This window comes from Corylus avellana, chromosome ca4, assembly GCF_901000735.1.
Source record: "Corylus avellana chromosome ca4, CavTom2PMs-1.0".
In the NCBI taxonomy this organism is placed as follows: domain Eukaryota; kingdom Viridiplantae; phylum Streptophyta; class Magnoliopsida; order Fagales; family Betulaceae; genus Corylus; species Corylus avellana.
Window position 1 is genome coordinate 3,686,497 of NC_081544.1, and position 15,901 is coordinate 3,702,397.

The 15,901-nt window shown below is 40.7% G+C and overlaps 1 protein-coding gene across 3 annotated transcripts; it reads right to left on the reverse strand.

Moving 5' to 3' along the window:
- Positions 1-527: 527 nt before the first annotated feature.
- Positions 528-14,341, reverse strand: LOC132177593 (telomere repeat-binding factor 1). 3 transcript variants are annotated; one of them, XM_059589974.1, is made up of 7 exons: positions 14,051-14,341; positions 13,096-13,278; positions 12,704-12,921; positions 11,357-11,441; positions 10,085-10,168; positions 2,175-2,525; positions 528-1,062 (listed from the first exon to the last, which is right to left on the reverse strand). In XM_059589974.1, exons 2-7 carry the CDS (start codon positions 13,243-13,245, stop codon positions 1,048-1,050), a joined length of 903 nt encoding a protein of 300 aa, XP_059445957.1. In that variant the 5' UTR covers positions 13,246-13,278; positions 14,051-14,341; the 3' UTR covers positions 528-1,047. The 3 variants fall into 3 exon arrangements, with proteins under 3 accessions (XP_059445957.1, XP_059445956.1, XP_059445958.1); XM_059589973.1 differs by having other exon boundaries at positions 13,096-13,283; XM_059589975.1 differs by having other exon boundaries at positions 13,096-13,283; positions 14,039-14,341.
- Positions 14,342-15,901: the final 1,560 nt, after the last annotated feature.

Here is a 15,901-nt window from a genome sequence, read left to right on the forward strand (position 1 = left end):
TTAAAAAATAGTTGATAATTTTGGAATAAATGAAGTTTCCCCTTAATTTAATTTTAGATGATTATTCCTTAGCCATGAGAGATGGAAAATGGAAGGATGTCTCTGTTTTTTTTTTCCTCCATCACCATTCTAGCAATCAATCCAGCTTTTGCTCCTATCATCTCCGACATTGAGTTTGAAGCTTCAGCATTTTCACTCTAAATGCTACCAAAGTTTCAAGAAGTGTCAATTTTCGTGTGCACCATCTCGCTAAATGGGCCACTTCAAACCTAGTATTTAAAAGCATTCCTAATACATTCCTGTTTTATCTTTGATTAGGATTAACATTGGGAAGGACCCCTAGGCCCTATAACCTTCCCCTTTCCATGTCTCAGCCTTTTTTTTTTTTTTTTCTTTTTTTTAAAAAAAGAGGACTTTCTAAATACAATTTCACAATTATACGTGAAGCCTAACTAAAGGAGAAACGTGCATGAAGTAAAGAACATAATGCTTAAACCAGACCAAAAATTTAATGAAGGAGTTTTAGATCAAGTATGAAATAGATAATCTAGTAGCATCAATAAAGGAATTCAAATCAGATGGCCCTAAAACCGTCACCGGTGCATTTACTCATACTTCAAAGATTCAAAAAACATGGCAAGTTTTGACTACATGAACTGATCTCAATCAGATAGTCCACCTCTTTCTATTTCTTTGTACACTAGTTTCTACATTTTGGTGCGTTTTCTAAGTTAACAAAAGGCGGTGGTCAACATTGGCCACAAACCAGAACGTTTAGAAAACAGAAAGACAAATCTCCAAACTCCGAACTCTAAAAGAAAAGGAGCTGTTAACGGAATCTACCAGTTGAACAAGATTTGCTTGCAAGGGAAATCCAGCATATGCCTGTCAGAGGAAGGTCTTACCATATTTACAAGCAAAAGACAAACATATGGCTGGCTCTTTAACATAAATAAAGCGCCCCTTTTTTTTTTCTTTTTTTCTTTTTCTGGTCAGTAAGAGCTCTGGTTCGTTGCTCCTTATCAGTCAATTTGTGAATGTGTTATATCAAGCTCGGATCATCTGACATAATTTCAAGTTGAAAATATAGTCAGAAGCTTATAAAAACATAAACAAAAACAAAAAGAAGATGAATGAGATGCAAGCACTGGCCATTAGAATGTTGGTATCAACAAAAAAAAAAAAGAATGTTGGTATGATGGTACCCAATAGGTAACTGCATTTTTTCTGTTCCATTTTTTTTTTTTTTTTTTTTATCTCTTTTGGGTTGGATCAGGCTACTTGTGAGTAGAGATTAAATTTACAAAAGTCAAACGCAGGAGTTAGGGAAACCCCAAGCAAGAAAATGATAAGATTAGTGATGGGTTAGTTCACCCTTTGCATACATGCACTGGAGAGTACATTGCTCCATTAACTTGTGAATTGTCCAAATCAAAGTTGTATGTTCTAAAGTTTTACAAGTATTTCAAAAGGAAAACGCTAACACGTTTCACAAGCCTACACCATTTAAATAATAAGCTTATAGAACCCATATCAAAGACAAACATAGTAGAACTGTGGACTAACCTGGTCTTTGGTTTTATTATTATTTTCATTTTTCCAAGTGACTAATACGCAAGTTTGGCACAACAAACATACTAAAATAAATTCACCAAACATATATATAAAAACATATAAACATACAAGCCAAAAAGTTCACCATCACACTGAAAATACTGAATTTTTCCTTGAAATAAAGAATCACGGCACCAAAAGAAAAAGTGATACAAAAACAGTTTATCTTTTTCTCTGTTAAGTGATATTGAAACAGTGAAAAGGGAAGAAAGAGAGAAAAGTCATAGCCACAAACTAAATGATATGTCAAATCATTTTCCATGCTGAGTTCCACCGAGAACTACTCACAGATTGAAGATCATATATGGATACAAAAGCAATCCTGGAGAATTATGATAAATTAAGGACAGACTTTTACTCTTCTTTTGAACATCTGTAAATGGGGAACTTGTTTTCTTCCATTTTATTTCTATCTCCTTTTTTTTAACACTTACGGTAACAGGAAAATTCCTAGATGAGCTTCTCAAGATTATCAACTCAAGCAAAAATGATTTAAAATAAATAAAGGAGAATAAGAAGAAGTCGTGAAAGACAGAAATAGAGTAATAGAGGAATTTTACCATTTTCGGGTTGCTTATTCCTTTCAGAGTTTTCACTGCTGCTGCTGCAAAAGCTTGCGCCACTTCTGCATCAGCTTCTGCTTCCTCTGCCTCTCTTGCTGCATCTTCAGCTTCTGTTATCGCAGCTTCTGCCTCAGCAACTGCTTGAGCAGCAGCAGCAGCAGCCTCTTGTGGAGTCATAGTCCTCATCTTTTCTAACTCTAAATCAATCTGGGATTTCGTAAACATATGGGTATCATCCTTTTCAACTTTTGGAAAAACCCTCTGCCTCCCCTCCAAAAGTAACATGGAAGAGTTTCTTCTTCTGTCAGAAAATGCTGGAGTAGGTGTGATCCTATACTTGCGCTTAACCTGTAAATTTAAAAATAACGTAGCAATCGTAACCCAAAAATCATTTAATCTTTTACCAGAGCAAAAAAACCACTTTTCTCAAAACTAAATTCAAAGTTTCCTTGAATTTGGCTAAGTGTTACATGGTCATAAGATAGTTTCTTTTCCTAATCAAGGTGAAGCTATTCTGTATTTTTCTTAATGGTCTTGCACTTTTAAGTACCAAACCTGAAAATTGTGCAAATCATGTAAATTTAATTTCAATTAATGATCAAAATATCACTCAATAATATATCACCATAAACAAACCATATTTGCATTTGGTTCGTCTTCAAGAATAACATTCACCACACAACCAAAATAAATGAATTCCAATAAGGATCACTAAATGCTCTTATGCACTCATCTGAACTTCAGAACATTTTCTTCTTCATTACTGAACAGCTGAATCTTGGCGGCATATACCACATAGTTTATAGATATAAACATTTAGATTGGGCTTTGTTTGGGGATGAGTCGATCGAAGACATTTTAGAGGATACCCCTCAGAAGGTCACGGGAAGTGCTGTCTGGTGTATGGTCAGGGTGGCGCGTGGGTGCTGTCTGGTGTTAGTTTTTAGTTTCTTTGATTAGTGTCATGGCTGGTTCGAGGAGGTGGTCTGTGGAGTCCAAAGACTTTGAGTTGCTGATTAAGGGAGGGGCCTTAGGAGTGAGAACCTATGAAAGAAGCAATGGGAAGCAAAGGTCGGTTTTTTTACAGAAGGATGAGATAGCGTGGCTGGTGCATGCTGTGGAGAAGTTGGTGACAGTGGAGAGTTCTGAGGTTTTTTGGGATCAATCCCGAGTAGGGTATCCTCGGGTAATTGTACAGAGACGTTCGAATAGGCATGGGTGTTTCTTGACGATGGAGGAATTTGATGGTAGGAGGAGGTGTGGCAACATCCTCATTCCAGAAGGTAGATATGGACAAGGTTGGGAACAGTTTATAGTGGAATTGCGTACGGCAAGCTTCTCTCTCCGTGAGGCCAGCAAAGGAAAGAAAGACAAGGAGGGGAAGGGTAGGAGGAGTTATGCGGATGTGTTAGCTCTGTCGGTTATCCAGCGGAGGAGGTCTTTGGTTCTTATCCAGAGCCGGTAGCTAGGGTACCCTTGTGGTTGAAAAACTCTTATGTAGGGACGAACAAGGCCATAGATTGTGTCAAACCAGAAAGGGCGTCGGTGCATCAGTTTCCGGCGAGTACCCACCATGGCCATGTCGAGGCTGGAAAACGACACTCAAAATTGGGTGAATGCTCGGGGGAGTTCACGATGGCACCAGCGAATCATTTTCCGGCGAGGGTGTCTGCCTCGAGCAGTGATCCAGAGAGGGTGAAGGTATGGGTCGGCGCTGATTCTCATGTGGAGCAGGTTTGTTTCGACGTTAGGCTCGAGCTGCTAATCGTAAGGGACACGCTATGCAGACTAAAAGAAGAGATTGACGTGGGAGTGGGGAAGATCGATTTGGTTCTCAAAAATGTGAAGGAAAACGAGCCTGGGCAGGAAGTGGGAGGCTCGTTTGTCCCTCAGATTAAAGCCCAAAAAAACTCAGAGAAAAGAGGTATGAACAGCAAAGTTAAAATGGGTGTGGATCAGCCCAAGGCACAACTGCATGTTAAGAAGGGTAAGGCCCAGCCCACAGCAAAGGGTAAGGCCCAGCCCACAGCAAAGGGTAAGGCTTTGCTGAAATATAGGAGGAGGAAGGTTGGATGGGCCGCAGGTGTGGTCAATTGCAAGGGATGGGATGCTGGTGGGGGATGCTCAACTCCAAGTGGGCCATCGAAAGGAGTTCTGGGATTGCCGCCGGTGCTGAAGCAGAGCATACCGACGCTAGCCCAGCTGTCGCTGGAGAACATAAAGGCGCCGACGATTTTGGTGGGGTCGTTGCCGGCGTATTCTCTATCGCCGGAGTTAGCTCAGTCGGTGCCGGAGGCCGTTAAGGCACCGTCGATAACCCAGTCTTCGCCTTTGCTGTCGACGAATACTCAAGTGCCGGAGACTACGTCGCCGGTGGAGACAGCTTCGTTGTCGACGGCAGGAGCTCAGACGATGTCGGAGATCGCCCAATCTTCGACTTTGCTAGCCAAGTCGCCCCCGATCGTCGATTTGTGTTCTGGCGTGCCGCTCGGGGAGGTACAAAGGGCTCCGACGATGAGGATTCTGGCACTGGAAGATTTTCAAGAAGCCACAGAAGAGTCGGAAGTTGAGAAAGGAGGGGAAGTGCCGCCGATGGGGACTTGGAAGACTGGCATGCCGTCGGAATACCCCGCGGAGATCGGTGAAGCTGGGAAGGGTTTGATTCCGATAAGGGCTCAGCCTAATGCGCCAAAGACTTGTGCTCGTCTGGAAGCAGGGCAGGTTGGAGTGGGCTATTCGGCGGAGATTCCCTGGGGGGAGGATTTGGGTCTGGGCTCGGCGGCTGTTGGGGGGCTGAGGTCACCAGCATCTTCGCTTCCTGATGAGTCTGGAACAGGTATGGATGAGGGTAGCTACTCAGGGGAAGGGGGGCTGGAGGATATAGAGTTAGAGAAGGTTTCTTCTTGCTGGGTTGTTGATAGCTGCCTAGACTTTTGTCCCAAAATTGGTGTTTCTGATGAAGGAAAAAAGGAGAAGCTAGCGGCTTTGCTCACTTCTATTGAAGCCTCTAGAGCGCAGCCTGAATCTGGGTTGGGAGGCAATTCTATCAATACTCGAGGCAATTCTGTCAATACTCCTGTCTCCAAAGGAAAGAGGGAATTAAAGAGGTTAGGGTGTTCTCTTAATTATGACAGGTGCCAATCGGAAATTGTGCAGGGTAGGGGCAGAGGAAAGGGGCGACTCAGTGGACTATGAAGCCGAACATCATTGCTTGGAATGTGAGAGGGTTAAGTGCTCTCAAGAAAAGATTGCGGATTAGGGGTCTTTTGAAAGAATGGAAAGCGGATATTGTGTGCTTGATTGAGATGAAGATGGAGACCATTTCCCAAGAGGTGGTTCGTAGTTTATGGGGAGGTCAACATGTGGGTTGGATGTCAAAAGGGTCTAACGGGTTGTCAGGGGGTATGTTGTTGATGTGGGATAGAAGGGTGGTTGAGAGTAAGGAGGAGTGTTTTGGACACTTCTCTTTGGCTTGTTCTTTTTAGAATGTGAAGGACAACTTTGTTTGGGCGTTTGGGGGGGTGTATGGCCCGAATGACGATGTGGAGAGAAGGGTCCTTTGGGAAGAGTTGGCTGGTTTGATGACGCTGTGGGAGGTCCCTTGGTGTTTTGGTGGGGATTTTAATATTGTCCGATTTCCCAGAGAGCGCTCTAGTGTCCCTTACTATTCTACAGGCATGATGGAGTTCTCAGATTTCATATCCGAAAACGGGTTGGTGGATATTCCGTTGACAGGGGGCCAATTTACTTAGTCAAATAACCAAGAGAATGAGACTTGGTCTAGGATTGATCGGTTCTTATTCTCCTCGGATTGGGAGGATCATTACCCAACAGTGTCTCAAAGAAGACTTCAACGTCTTCTCTCCGATCACTTCCCTTTGCTTCTGGACTGTGGGGCTCCTTGTGGAGGTAACAAGTGCTTCAAATTTGAGAATATGTGGCTTAAGTCCGAAGGGTTTGTTGACAAGGTCAAGTCTTGGTGGGAGTCTTATTCGTTTGAAGGGCTACCTAGTTTTGTGCTAGCTAATAAGCTGAAAGCCCTTAAACTTGATTTGAAAAAGTGGAATGAGGAGGTGTTTGGTGATATTGGGAGGAAAAAGAAGGAGTTGTTGGAAGGAATTCAAGAGTTGGAAGATTTGGCAAAGTCGAGGGGTCTAGCTCAAGAGGAAAAGTTAAAAAAGGCAGATATGTCGAAAGAGTTGGAGAACACCTTGTTGTGTGAAGAAACTCATTGGCATCAAAAATCAAGAGCTTTGTGGCTTAAGGAGGGGGACCGAAATACTCGGTTTTTTCACAAGGTGGCTAATTCTCATCGCAGGTATAATCGTGTGGAAGTGCTTCGTATCAATGGTGTCTTGGTTGACGATCCCACTGAGGTAAAAGATCATATCGTGCAGTTTTATCAAAGATTATATTCAGAGCGAAGTACTTGGAGACCCAGAATGGATAACCAGTCTTTTTTGTCCATTGATGAGGAGGATAGTACTTGGTTAGAAAGAGATTTTGAGGATAGGATAAGGAGGTTTGGGAGGTAGTAAAAGGTATGGAGGGTGACAAGGCTCCAGGCCCGGATGGTTTCTCCATGGCTTTCTTTCAAGCTTGTTGGGATGTAGTAAAGCATGATGTCTTGGCTGTTTTTGCGGAATTCCATCGTAGACAGAGGTTGGTGAAGAGCTTGAATGCAACTTTCCTCTCTTTGATCCCAAAAAAGGCGGATGCGGTGAAGATGAAAGATTTTCGGCCCATTAGCTTGGTGGGAGGGGTGTACAAAATTATCTCCAAGGTTCTTGCTAATAGGATGAGAACGGTTTTGGGTAAGATCATCTCTAGCTCTCAAAATGCGTTCGTCGGTGGTCGGCAAATATTAGACTTTGTCCTTATTGCTAATGAATGTGTGGATGGTCGCTTGAGAACAGGGGAGTCAAGTGTCATGTGCAAATTGGATTTGGAAAAGGCTTACGACCATGTTAATTAGGATTTTGTTTTGTATTTGCTGCATCGGTGTGGTTTCGGGGAAAGGTGGAGGGCTTGGATAGAGTGGTGTATTTCATCGGTAAGATTCTCCATTCTTGTGAATGGTTCTCCGGAGGGTTTCTTTAACAGTTCAAGGGGTATTCGGCAAGGGGACCCTCTTTCTCCGTTACTTTTTGTTCTTGTTATGGAAGCCCTAAGCAAGATGGTGAATGCGTCTGTTGAGCAAGGCCTGTTGACTGGGTTCTCTGTGGGAGAAAGGGTCTTTTCAGAGTTGGTGGTTTCTCATTCTTTATTTGCTGACGATACTCCGATTTTTTGTGAAGCGTCTCCCGAGCAAATCCGGTACGTGCGCCTTATTCTCTTATGTTTTGAAGCTGTTTCGGGTTTGAGAGTTAATCTTGTCAGTAATCATGCCTATTGGTGAGGTGGAGAACATAGGGGCTTTAGCTAATATCCTTGGGTGCAGTGTCGCTGCTTTGCCTATGAAGTATTTGGGTATGCCTCTTAGGGCGTCGTTCAAGGATACGGCTATGTGGAACGAGGTGACTGAAAAGATGGAGCGTCAGATGGCTGGATGGAAAAGAATGTATCTCTCTAAGGGAGGCCGTTTAACTCTCATAAAGAGTACGTTATCCAATCTTCCGACTTACTTTTTGTCTTTGTTCCCTATTCCTATGAGTGTTGCAAAAAGGCTGGAGAAAGTCCAAAGAAACTTCTTGTGGGGAGGGATGGGAGATGAGCCTAAGTTGCACCTTGTAAGTTGGAATCAAGTTTGTCGTCCACTTCGTTCCGGTGGTCTCGGCATTCGGAAGTTGCATCAGTTTAACCAAGCTCTATTGGGGAAATGGCTTTGGAGGTATGCGAATGAGAATGAGGCTCTTTGGCATAAGATTATAAAAGTTAAGTACGAAGACCAGGAGGGTGGGTGGTGCACTAAGGAGGTTTCGGGCTCTCATGGAGTGGGTCTATGGAAGCATATCCGGCAAGGTTGGAACTTTTTTGCCAAAGGTATTCGTTTTGAAGTTGGGGCGGGCTCGAGAGTTCGATTCTGGCATGATATTTGGTGTGGGGATCAACCGTTGAAGCATACCTTCCCTTCCTTGTTCAATATCGCTAGATTTAAAGAAGCTTGGGTGAAGGACAATTTTTCTTGGAGAAATGGGGTTGTCGAGTAGAATGTCATTTTTGTGCGGCCCGTCCAAGATTGGGAGATGGATATGGTCATTGCTTTCTTTGATCGGTTGTATTCTTGTAAGATAACCATTGACTCTGTGGATCATATTCGATGGGCCTCGTCCAAGAAGGGTAAGTTCGAGGTGAAGTTGTTCTTTAAGGCCTTGTCCAACACTGACCATGAGGCGTTTCCTTTTTAGAGTATCTGGTGCACGAAGGTGCCTTCACGGGTGGCTTTTTTCGGGTAGACTGTGGCCCTCAGCAAAATTCTGACTCTCGATAATTTGCGAAGGAAGAACTTTGTGGTTATGGATTGGTGTTTTATGTGTAAGAAGAATGGAGAGTCTGTTGATCATCTTCTTCTTCACTGTGAGATTGCAAGAGCTCTCTGGCACACTATCTTTAGTCGATTCGGGTTGCTTTGGGTTATGCCTAGCAGGGTAAGGGACTTGTTCGATTGTTGGTGGACGGGAGGGCGTTCTCGTAGTGCAGTTATGTGGAAGATAATTTCTCTCTGTCTTATGTGGTGTGTATGGAGCGAAAGAAATGCTAGATGTTTTGAGAACTCCTCTAGGTCTTTAGAGGAACTTATTCATTTCTTTTTTTTCACTCTGTACTCTTGGACGGCCGCCTTGCTAGCTCCGTTAGTGATTAGCTTTTCTGACTTCCTTTTTCATTTCTCTCTCTCTTAGACGCTCTCTTGTTATACTTCCCGTGTATATGGGTTGCGCCCCTCTGCACTTTTTTTATATCATCATTACTTATCAAAAAAAAAGGTCACGGGTAGAAGGGAGCTTCTGAATTTGGAATGCTCCTTTAACTATGATGCAAAGGGAGCATCATCTAGGCGTGGGAAAGGCAAGGCCCACGCTTGTGTAGCGCTTGAGGACTTTGGACTTTCTTGTCTTGCGGGTGTTGGGGTTGTGGGCTTTTTGGTTGGGTTGGGTTGTGGGTGTTTTTGCTGTTTTTTGGGTTGCGGGCTTATGAAAGCTCCCTGCGTATCTAGCCTGTGTACTTAGGAGCGTCTTACGCTTTCAATAAAGTTTTTCATTACTTATAAAAAATAAAAATAAAAAGATATAAGTAACAAAAGAAGAAATACATAGTCAATGCATAAAGATTAGAAAAGTGAGATAAAGAAGAAAGCCAAATAGTATCTTAAGTCTCATTTCTTTCTTTGTGAAACATCACTCAAAACCTTGATCCCCAAACCCAATAAAGTGCAAATTGTGAAGATGACACAATTGGAATAGATGAACACTTAATACAACCCAACCAAATAGAATCTTAAGTCCCTTATTTGTTGACACTAACTCTTTATGACACATATCAAACATGTCAACCACACCGATCCAAACAAAATAAAACGTTGTGATTTGACTAGATAAACCAATTTAATGATGATGCTCTAGAATGCAAAGAATTAATAATTCATAAATATCACATTTATAATGAACACTTCAAATAACCCAACCAATCATGTACGCATGTCAATTGACAATTTACACTATTCAAAAAAAAAATCCAAACTAATTCTAGTTAAAAAAAAGTTCATGGTCGTGGACATTGGTCATGGCAGTATGACACACTTAATAGGTGCTCAATTAAAATTCCTTTATTTTTCACTTTCCCCAACAACAAAAAAAACACATTATTTAGCATTAATAAAATTGAATATTCTTTGGCATTCACAGAAGTAAAGCAAGAAGGCCAGCATTGACTCCAGATGATCAAGCCACATATTTGCTATGTATATTTACCTTAATCAGTCTCCCATTTGCTGTCAAATACTTTAGCTTTGCTGATAATAGCCTCTTAAAGTCTGGAGGTGACCAATATTGTTCCTATAAAATAAGAAACTGCAACTCAACTGGTTTCAAAAGATTACGATGATAATACATAGACGGATATTAAAAAAAATAAAAGCATCTTCCCATCTACTGGGCAAACAAGCACTTGATTACAAGTCCTAAAAGTATAGCACAACCAATGGGACAGCCCATGGATTGACAGCAAAAATGTCATTTATTGCTTTTTTTCTTTTTTTTTTTGGGATAACCGGGGTATCTGGGGCTTTGTCCCAACTAGATTCCCGGGACACCATGTAAATCACCCCCTCCACGCAGATTGGGTAAAGTTCAGGCTTTCGCCTGTGGCCAAGGAATTGTTTGCATTCAAGGGGTTTTGCTAATGTTTCATGAAGCACCAAGGCCAAGTGACTTACCAATCGAGCCAACCTCTTGGGGTTATGTCATATATTGTAATTGGGTACGATGCCAAAGTTTCAAGCTCTATGATGACTCAGCACAATGCACACATGAATGGTTCCACTAACAAGTTGATGTGAACGGTGTCATAAATGAACCGCAAGAGGTAAAATGTCACAGCATTTGAAGCTCAGTTGAGCAAACCCCGCTAATTGGAATTATGGTACGGGGTTTGAAGGGCATATGAGAGGGGGGATGAGATGTCGTGAGATTCGAAACTCAGTTGCGAAGCTTTACCATGACACATGCCTGTAATATCTGATGTGGCAGGTAAATATCATGTGGTGTGAAAACCAATAAGCCGAATGGAGTGAATTAATTGGAAATTGGGGTTTTGGGGTTGCAGAGTAAGAAAGGGAGGACTGGGGAGAGGGTCGGGGTGGATGCGACATGTAAGATGTTAGTGGATCTATTTCATGACATGTGCTTGTAGACCTCCGATTAGAGGTTCAACTAAAATTCAATTCGATGTCCAAATCACTTATGTCCAGAAACAAAATTTAGAGGTTCAACTATAGGTTTTCACAAAATTGACTGCCGGTTCTCAGCCCCAAACTATCGAAATTAACCATTTGGACCCACAATGAAAAGTGTAAGGACCATGTCATCCTCTCACATATACTATCATGTTTCAAAATTATAATGTCATGGGTCCAATTAGGTTAATGTAAGGCCAAAGAGTCATGACACTAGGATGTCTCATAGGACATTTACTCGAGAACAATATACCTATAATTCCATTTTAAAAAAAAAAAAATAGGCTACCTCTATATACGTAGCAATAGCTGTCTTATTAGAACCGCTGGGCTCCTTCAAGCTGGTAATAGCCTCAAATACAAGATTGTCCAACCTATAAAAATGAAATCAGAAGATGACATAGTATGCAAATAAACACATAATATTTTTGATACGGAATAAACACATATAATGTGAACATAAAATATCTAATGCTTCTAAATGATAGATCCAACCCACAAAAATTACACTGCACAAAATAAATGGCATATTGAAATTAATCTAAGATAAAGAGACCGAGTTTTCCAAAATATTACTTGTTTGTTACCATTGTAAAATTTTGATATATTGAAGCTCCTTTGTGCAAAGTGAATTTAAATCACATCATGCATATCAGATCACTTATGCCACTCAATATAGAGTGGTAAAGGACCCATTGATGCCATGACAGAAACTGCTACTGGGCAGACCTATGTACTGCCTCATTTGCAATTCTAAGGCTACATAAAACCAATTTCAATCACATAAGCCCTATATTTGCCTGTCTAGAGTAATGATAACTAGTAGGTGCCTCAACTAATGGTTTAAGGCTTATCTAAAGTAATCTTATCAAATGATAGGTAGCAAGTTCTAGCACTTGTGCATTTACAAACAACTAAACAATTGACAAGATGACAAAAAATTTAATTCCGTTAGCTTATTTCATTAATGCATGACATGATTGGAAATTAAATATCATTGGGGGTAGGGGGTGTTTACATTGGTTTCTATAACTAGATGACTCACTTTGATGTGGCAACCCCTTTTCATGCTTGACCCACATTAAACGTACTTCTTACTATTCCTCATGGCTCCAACTATAGGTCACCCATCACTACATATGAGCCATTAAAAAAAGTTCTGATCTTAGATCCAAAAACTTAATGACATGAGATACGATGTACGTATAAATAACAGTTCAATAAGCTTCACGTAGGAGTTTCACCAGGGCAGATTTCAAAGTGCCACTCTGTTTTATGATCTTTTAAGTTAAATCCGCTTGACAAATTTAGCTAATTTTTTTTTTTTTTTTTTTGATAAGTAAAGTTGTATATATCAAAACGCGCAGAGGGGCGCAACCCTAGTACATAGGGTGTATACAAATTTAGCTAAAAGTATTGATACAAACATTAGGGATATCTTGTTCCAAACTATCAACTATGAATACACAAGCACATCAGAGGGGGGAAAAAAGGTTAATGGCCCTCAACAGAACATAGAACTGTTTAAGAGGAGAATAATTGTTTGAGACAGTGGCACAGTGCAAGTGAAACTACTTTCCACATACCAAGTTATGGAAATAAGATACTAAAACATCAATTGATTAAAATGTCTAACCTTACAATAGATCTCTTTGAAGAGGCAATCTGCAGCATATCATTAGAAACTGCAAGAGGCTTAGCATCCACAATGTCTTCGTCACTTGGACCAACAGAACTGAGAGACATGGAGTTCTCATCCTGTTTAGGTACCTGTGGCACCCTTTTAACAGCTAGCCTAGCCTTCTCTCGGGATCCCCATCCATTTGCCATTACACTCATATTTCTCCACTTGTCCTGCCCAGCAACAAAAGCAGATTATTTAGTGACTTTATGCTGAACTATAAAGTTCATCATAAAGCTTTTGTTTCAGTCTTTTATGATGGAAACTGTTGAAAAAAAGAGGCATAAGTCTTCAGATTCTCGCTAGGAATAAACTCAATCCAGTAAATTATGTCCAAAGAACCATACCTTGAGATCTACGTTGGAACGCAGATACAGGACACCACTAAATTCTGGATCTTTAAGTATTGTGCGCCATTTGCCAGCCCCATGCTTAATAACTCCAGCTTTAAGTGCTGCTTCCTCTTCTTGTGTCCATTTCTGCTTAGGAGCACCCATCAAGAGTAGTACAAATATATGCCCCAAAAGAATCTGACCTGCAGAATGGTGCTCCGTATTAGCACATGCACTCAACAACCAGAAACTTCATATCATTAAAATATATAATCAAAACAGAGCCAAAATAAACACTTCTACTCAAAGACTAAAGAAATGTGTCTGGCAGCGAGCTGCATAGCACATATAGTGAGGAACGCATATAGACAAACTCTTTTCAACATTCTATGGGTTTCAGACGAACATATGTCTACCAGGGGGAACTCTCTCCAAGCTATATCAAACTCCATGAATCAGGACCATAAAACACTATTTCTACTTGAGCACGTGGAAACCTAGAACTGTGGGTGGATAGCAACAACACTAGTAAGAAACAGTTTGACCAAGCCAAGGAACTAAATTGGGTGGGACATGCACATGCTTTAACCATAACAGCATAAACAGCATGAATATTCTTCATTATGCCGGCCATATCCCATTATACTGCACCACCCATCAAGCATCTTCCTTCTAGGGGTGTAAACAAGCCGAGCTTATCAGAGCAGAAAAAGTATATAACAGATTGGTGTTGGTCTTTCACATAATATTGAATTCTAGGATTGAATCATTTTTGCCAAACAAACACAAACCATAATTCAGTAAAAAACAGAAACCCCAATACCTATCTATCCAAAAATATTTACACATTTTTCTGGGCAACCAAACAAACACATCAAACGGCAAAACCCCAAACCACCCACCACCCAAGAAGAAACGGAGAAAAAAGAAAAAACCCAAAAAGAAAAGAAAAACCCACAAATCTTATCACCTCCTCCGCCTCCGATCCGCGGCGTACTGCGAGAGTGAAACGACCTCCGAGAGCGGCGTGGACAGCGGGGTTGGCAGCGGCAAGTTCCTGGAAACCGGGCACGAGCAGTTCAGCTTCAGCCAGGCGTCGAGGTGTGTTTGCTGCGGTGGTGGTGGTGGTGGTGGTTGCTGTTGGGGGCACTGGGGGAGTGGTGGGAGCGGCAACAGAGATAGGAGGCGAGGAGGATGGTGGAGACCGGAGGGGAGAGTCGAGAGAATGGAGAGATCAGAGATGATGGATTTACGTTAAATTTGGGGTTCTCTAATTTGCACGCATTACGGAATTAATCCTGCAATATATTCACCTGGAATTAATCCTCTGTGTGCGTCTGATAGTGAGACCGGTTCTATTGCAAGCATAGTAGATGATCTAGACCGTTTATTAGGATCTTGACTTTTTTATTCAATTTATAACGTTTGATTAATGAGCTTATTATGTCATGTGGAGCACCATATAATTCTTTCAAATTGGTTTATACCATAGATCAAATACAATGGCCAAGATTAAATTCAATTAAATTGGATCGCTACGATTAAATTTAATTAATTTAAAATTTAAAATTTATGAATTAGAAATAAAAATTGTGTTATGTAGTATTATTTAGGGTCAATTTGTTATTTTAATTTCAATAATTACGATTTAAAAATTGTGTTTTTTTCAATCGCATTTTTTTTCTTCTTATTTTAGATTAAGTATTTTTTAAATTACAACGTAAAATGCTTTATGTCACACTCACACACACTAATCACTATTATCATATTACATATAGTATTATTTAGTTGATATGTTAAAATGTTAATGCTTAACACAGGTCAAGTATATAATGTCAATATTAATATATATTGTATCTAATATGTAAACATTTATATACTTATATAATTGTATCATTATATGGGTCAATATTAATTTTTATATACTTATATTTTATGATCCCATAATCACGATTCATGACATATATATGATTTAAATTCAAATTGTTAAGTTTTTACTTACTACAAATTGTGATTATAATGTATAAATTATAAGAAACACATTAGTTACTTAATTATTAATCATTTAAATTTAATCTAATGGTAATGTTCAAACTCTAAGTCCTAAATTCATTATAAGGAATTGTTATGAAGAATTGCTTACGTAACAATTTGCATGAAGTAAAAATTGGTTTTTTTTTTTTTTGGAGAATCAATCAACTTCATTTATTATAGAGAGACTTGCTCATGGGAAATCAGAGTTTGGATACAAGGGGGATAGTCGTCTACCCAGAGAATCTGCCCCTGTTGGGATAGTGCTAGTTTTGCAAGACTATGCGCAACTTTATTAGCCTCACGAGAGACATACTCCACCCTCCATTCCGCTACTCTGTTCAGTTTCGCCTTGGCATCTCGGATTACTGACCCATAACTGCCCCACCAGTCTGTAGTGCATTGTAGATGTTGAATAATTTCCAAAGCATCGCCCTCCAGTATGATCTGCTACCAGCCCATATCAACACTCAACTCTACAGCTTTCCTTAACGCCAGAGCCTCAGCAGATGAAGGATCCCGAACATGGGGTTTTGTGTTACAGACTGTTGCCAACACTCGTCCTGTATGGTCCCGAGCCACTATTCCCATCCCCATACTTCCCCCCACAGCATCAATAGATGCATCCCAATTCAGCTTTAGAAAACCAACCGGAGGTGGCTGCCACTGTAACACCGGTTGTGTGGAAGGGGTCTTGCTTGTTTCATGTCCCGTTCTGGTCTGCGCCTGTTCATAGTCTCATAGTTGGATTCAGGCCCTTTGAATAACTACCGAAGGTGGAATCATCTCC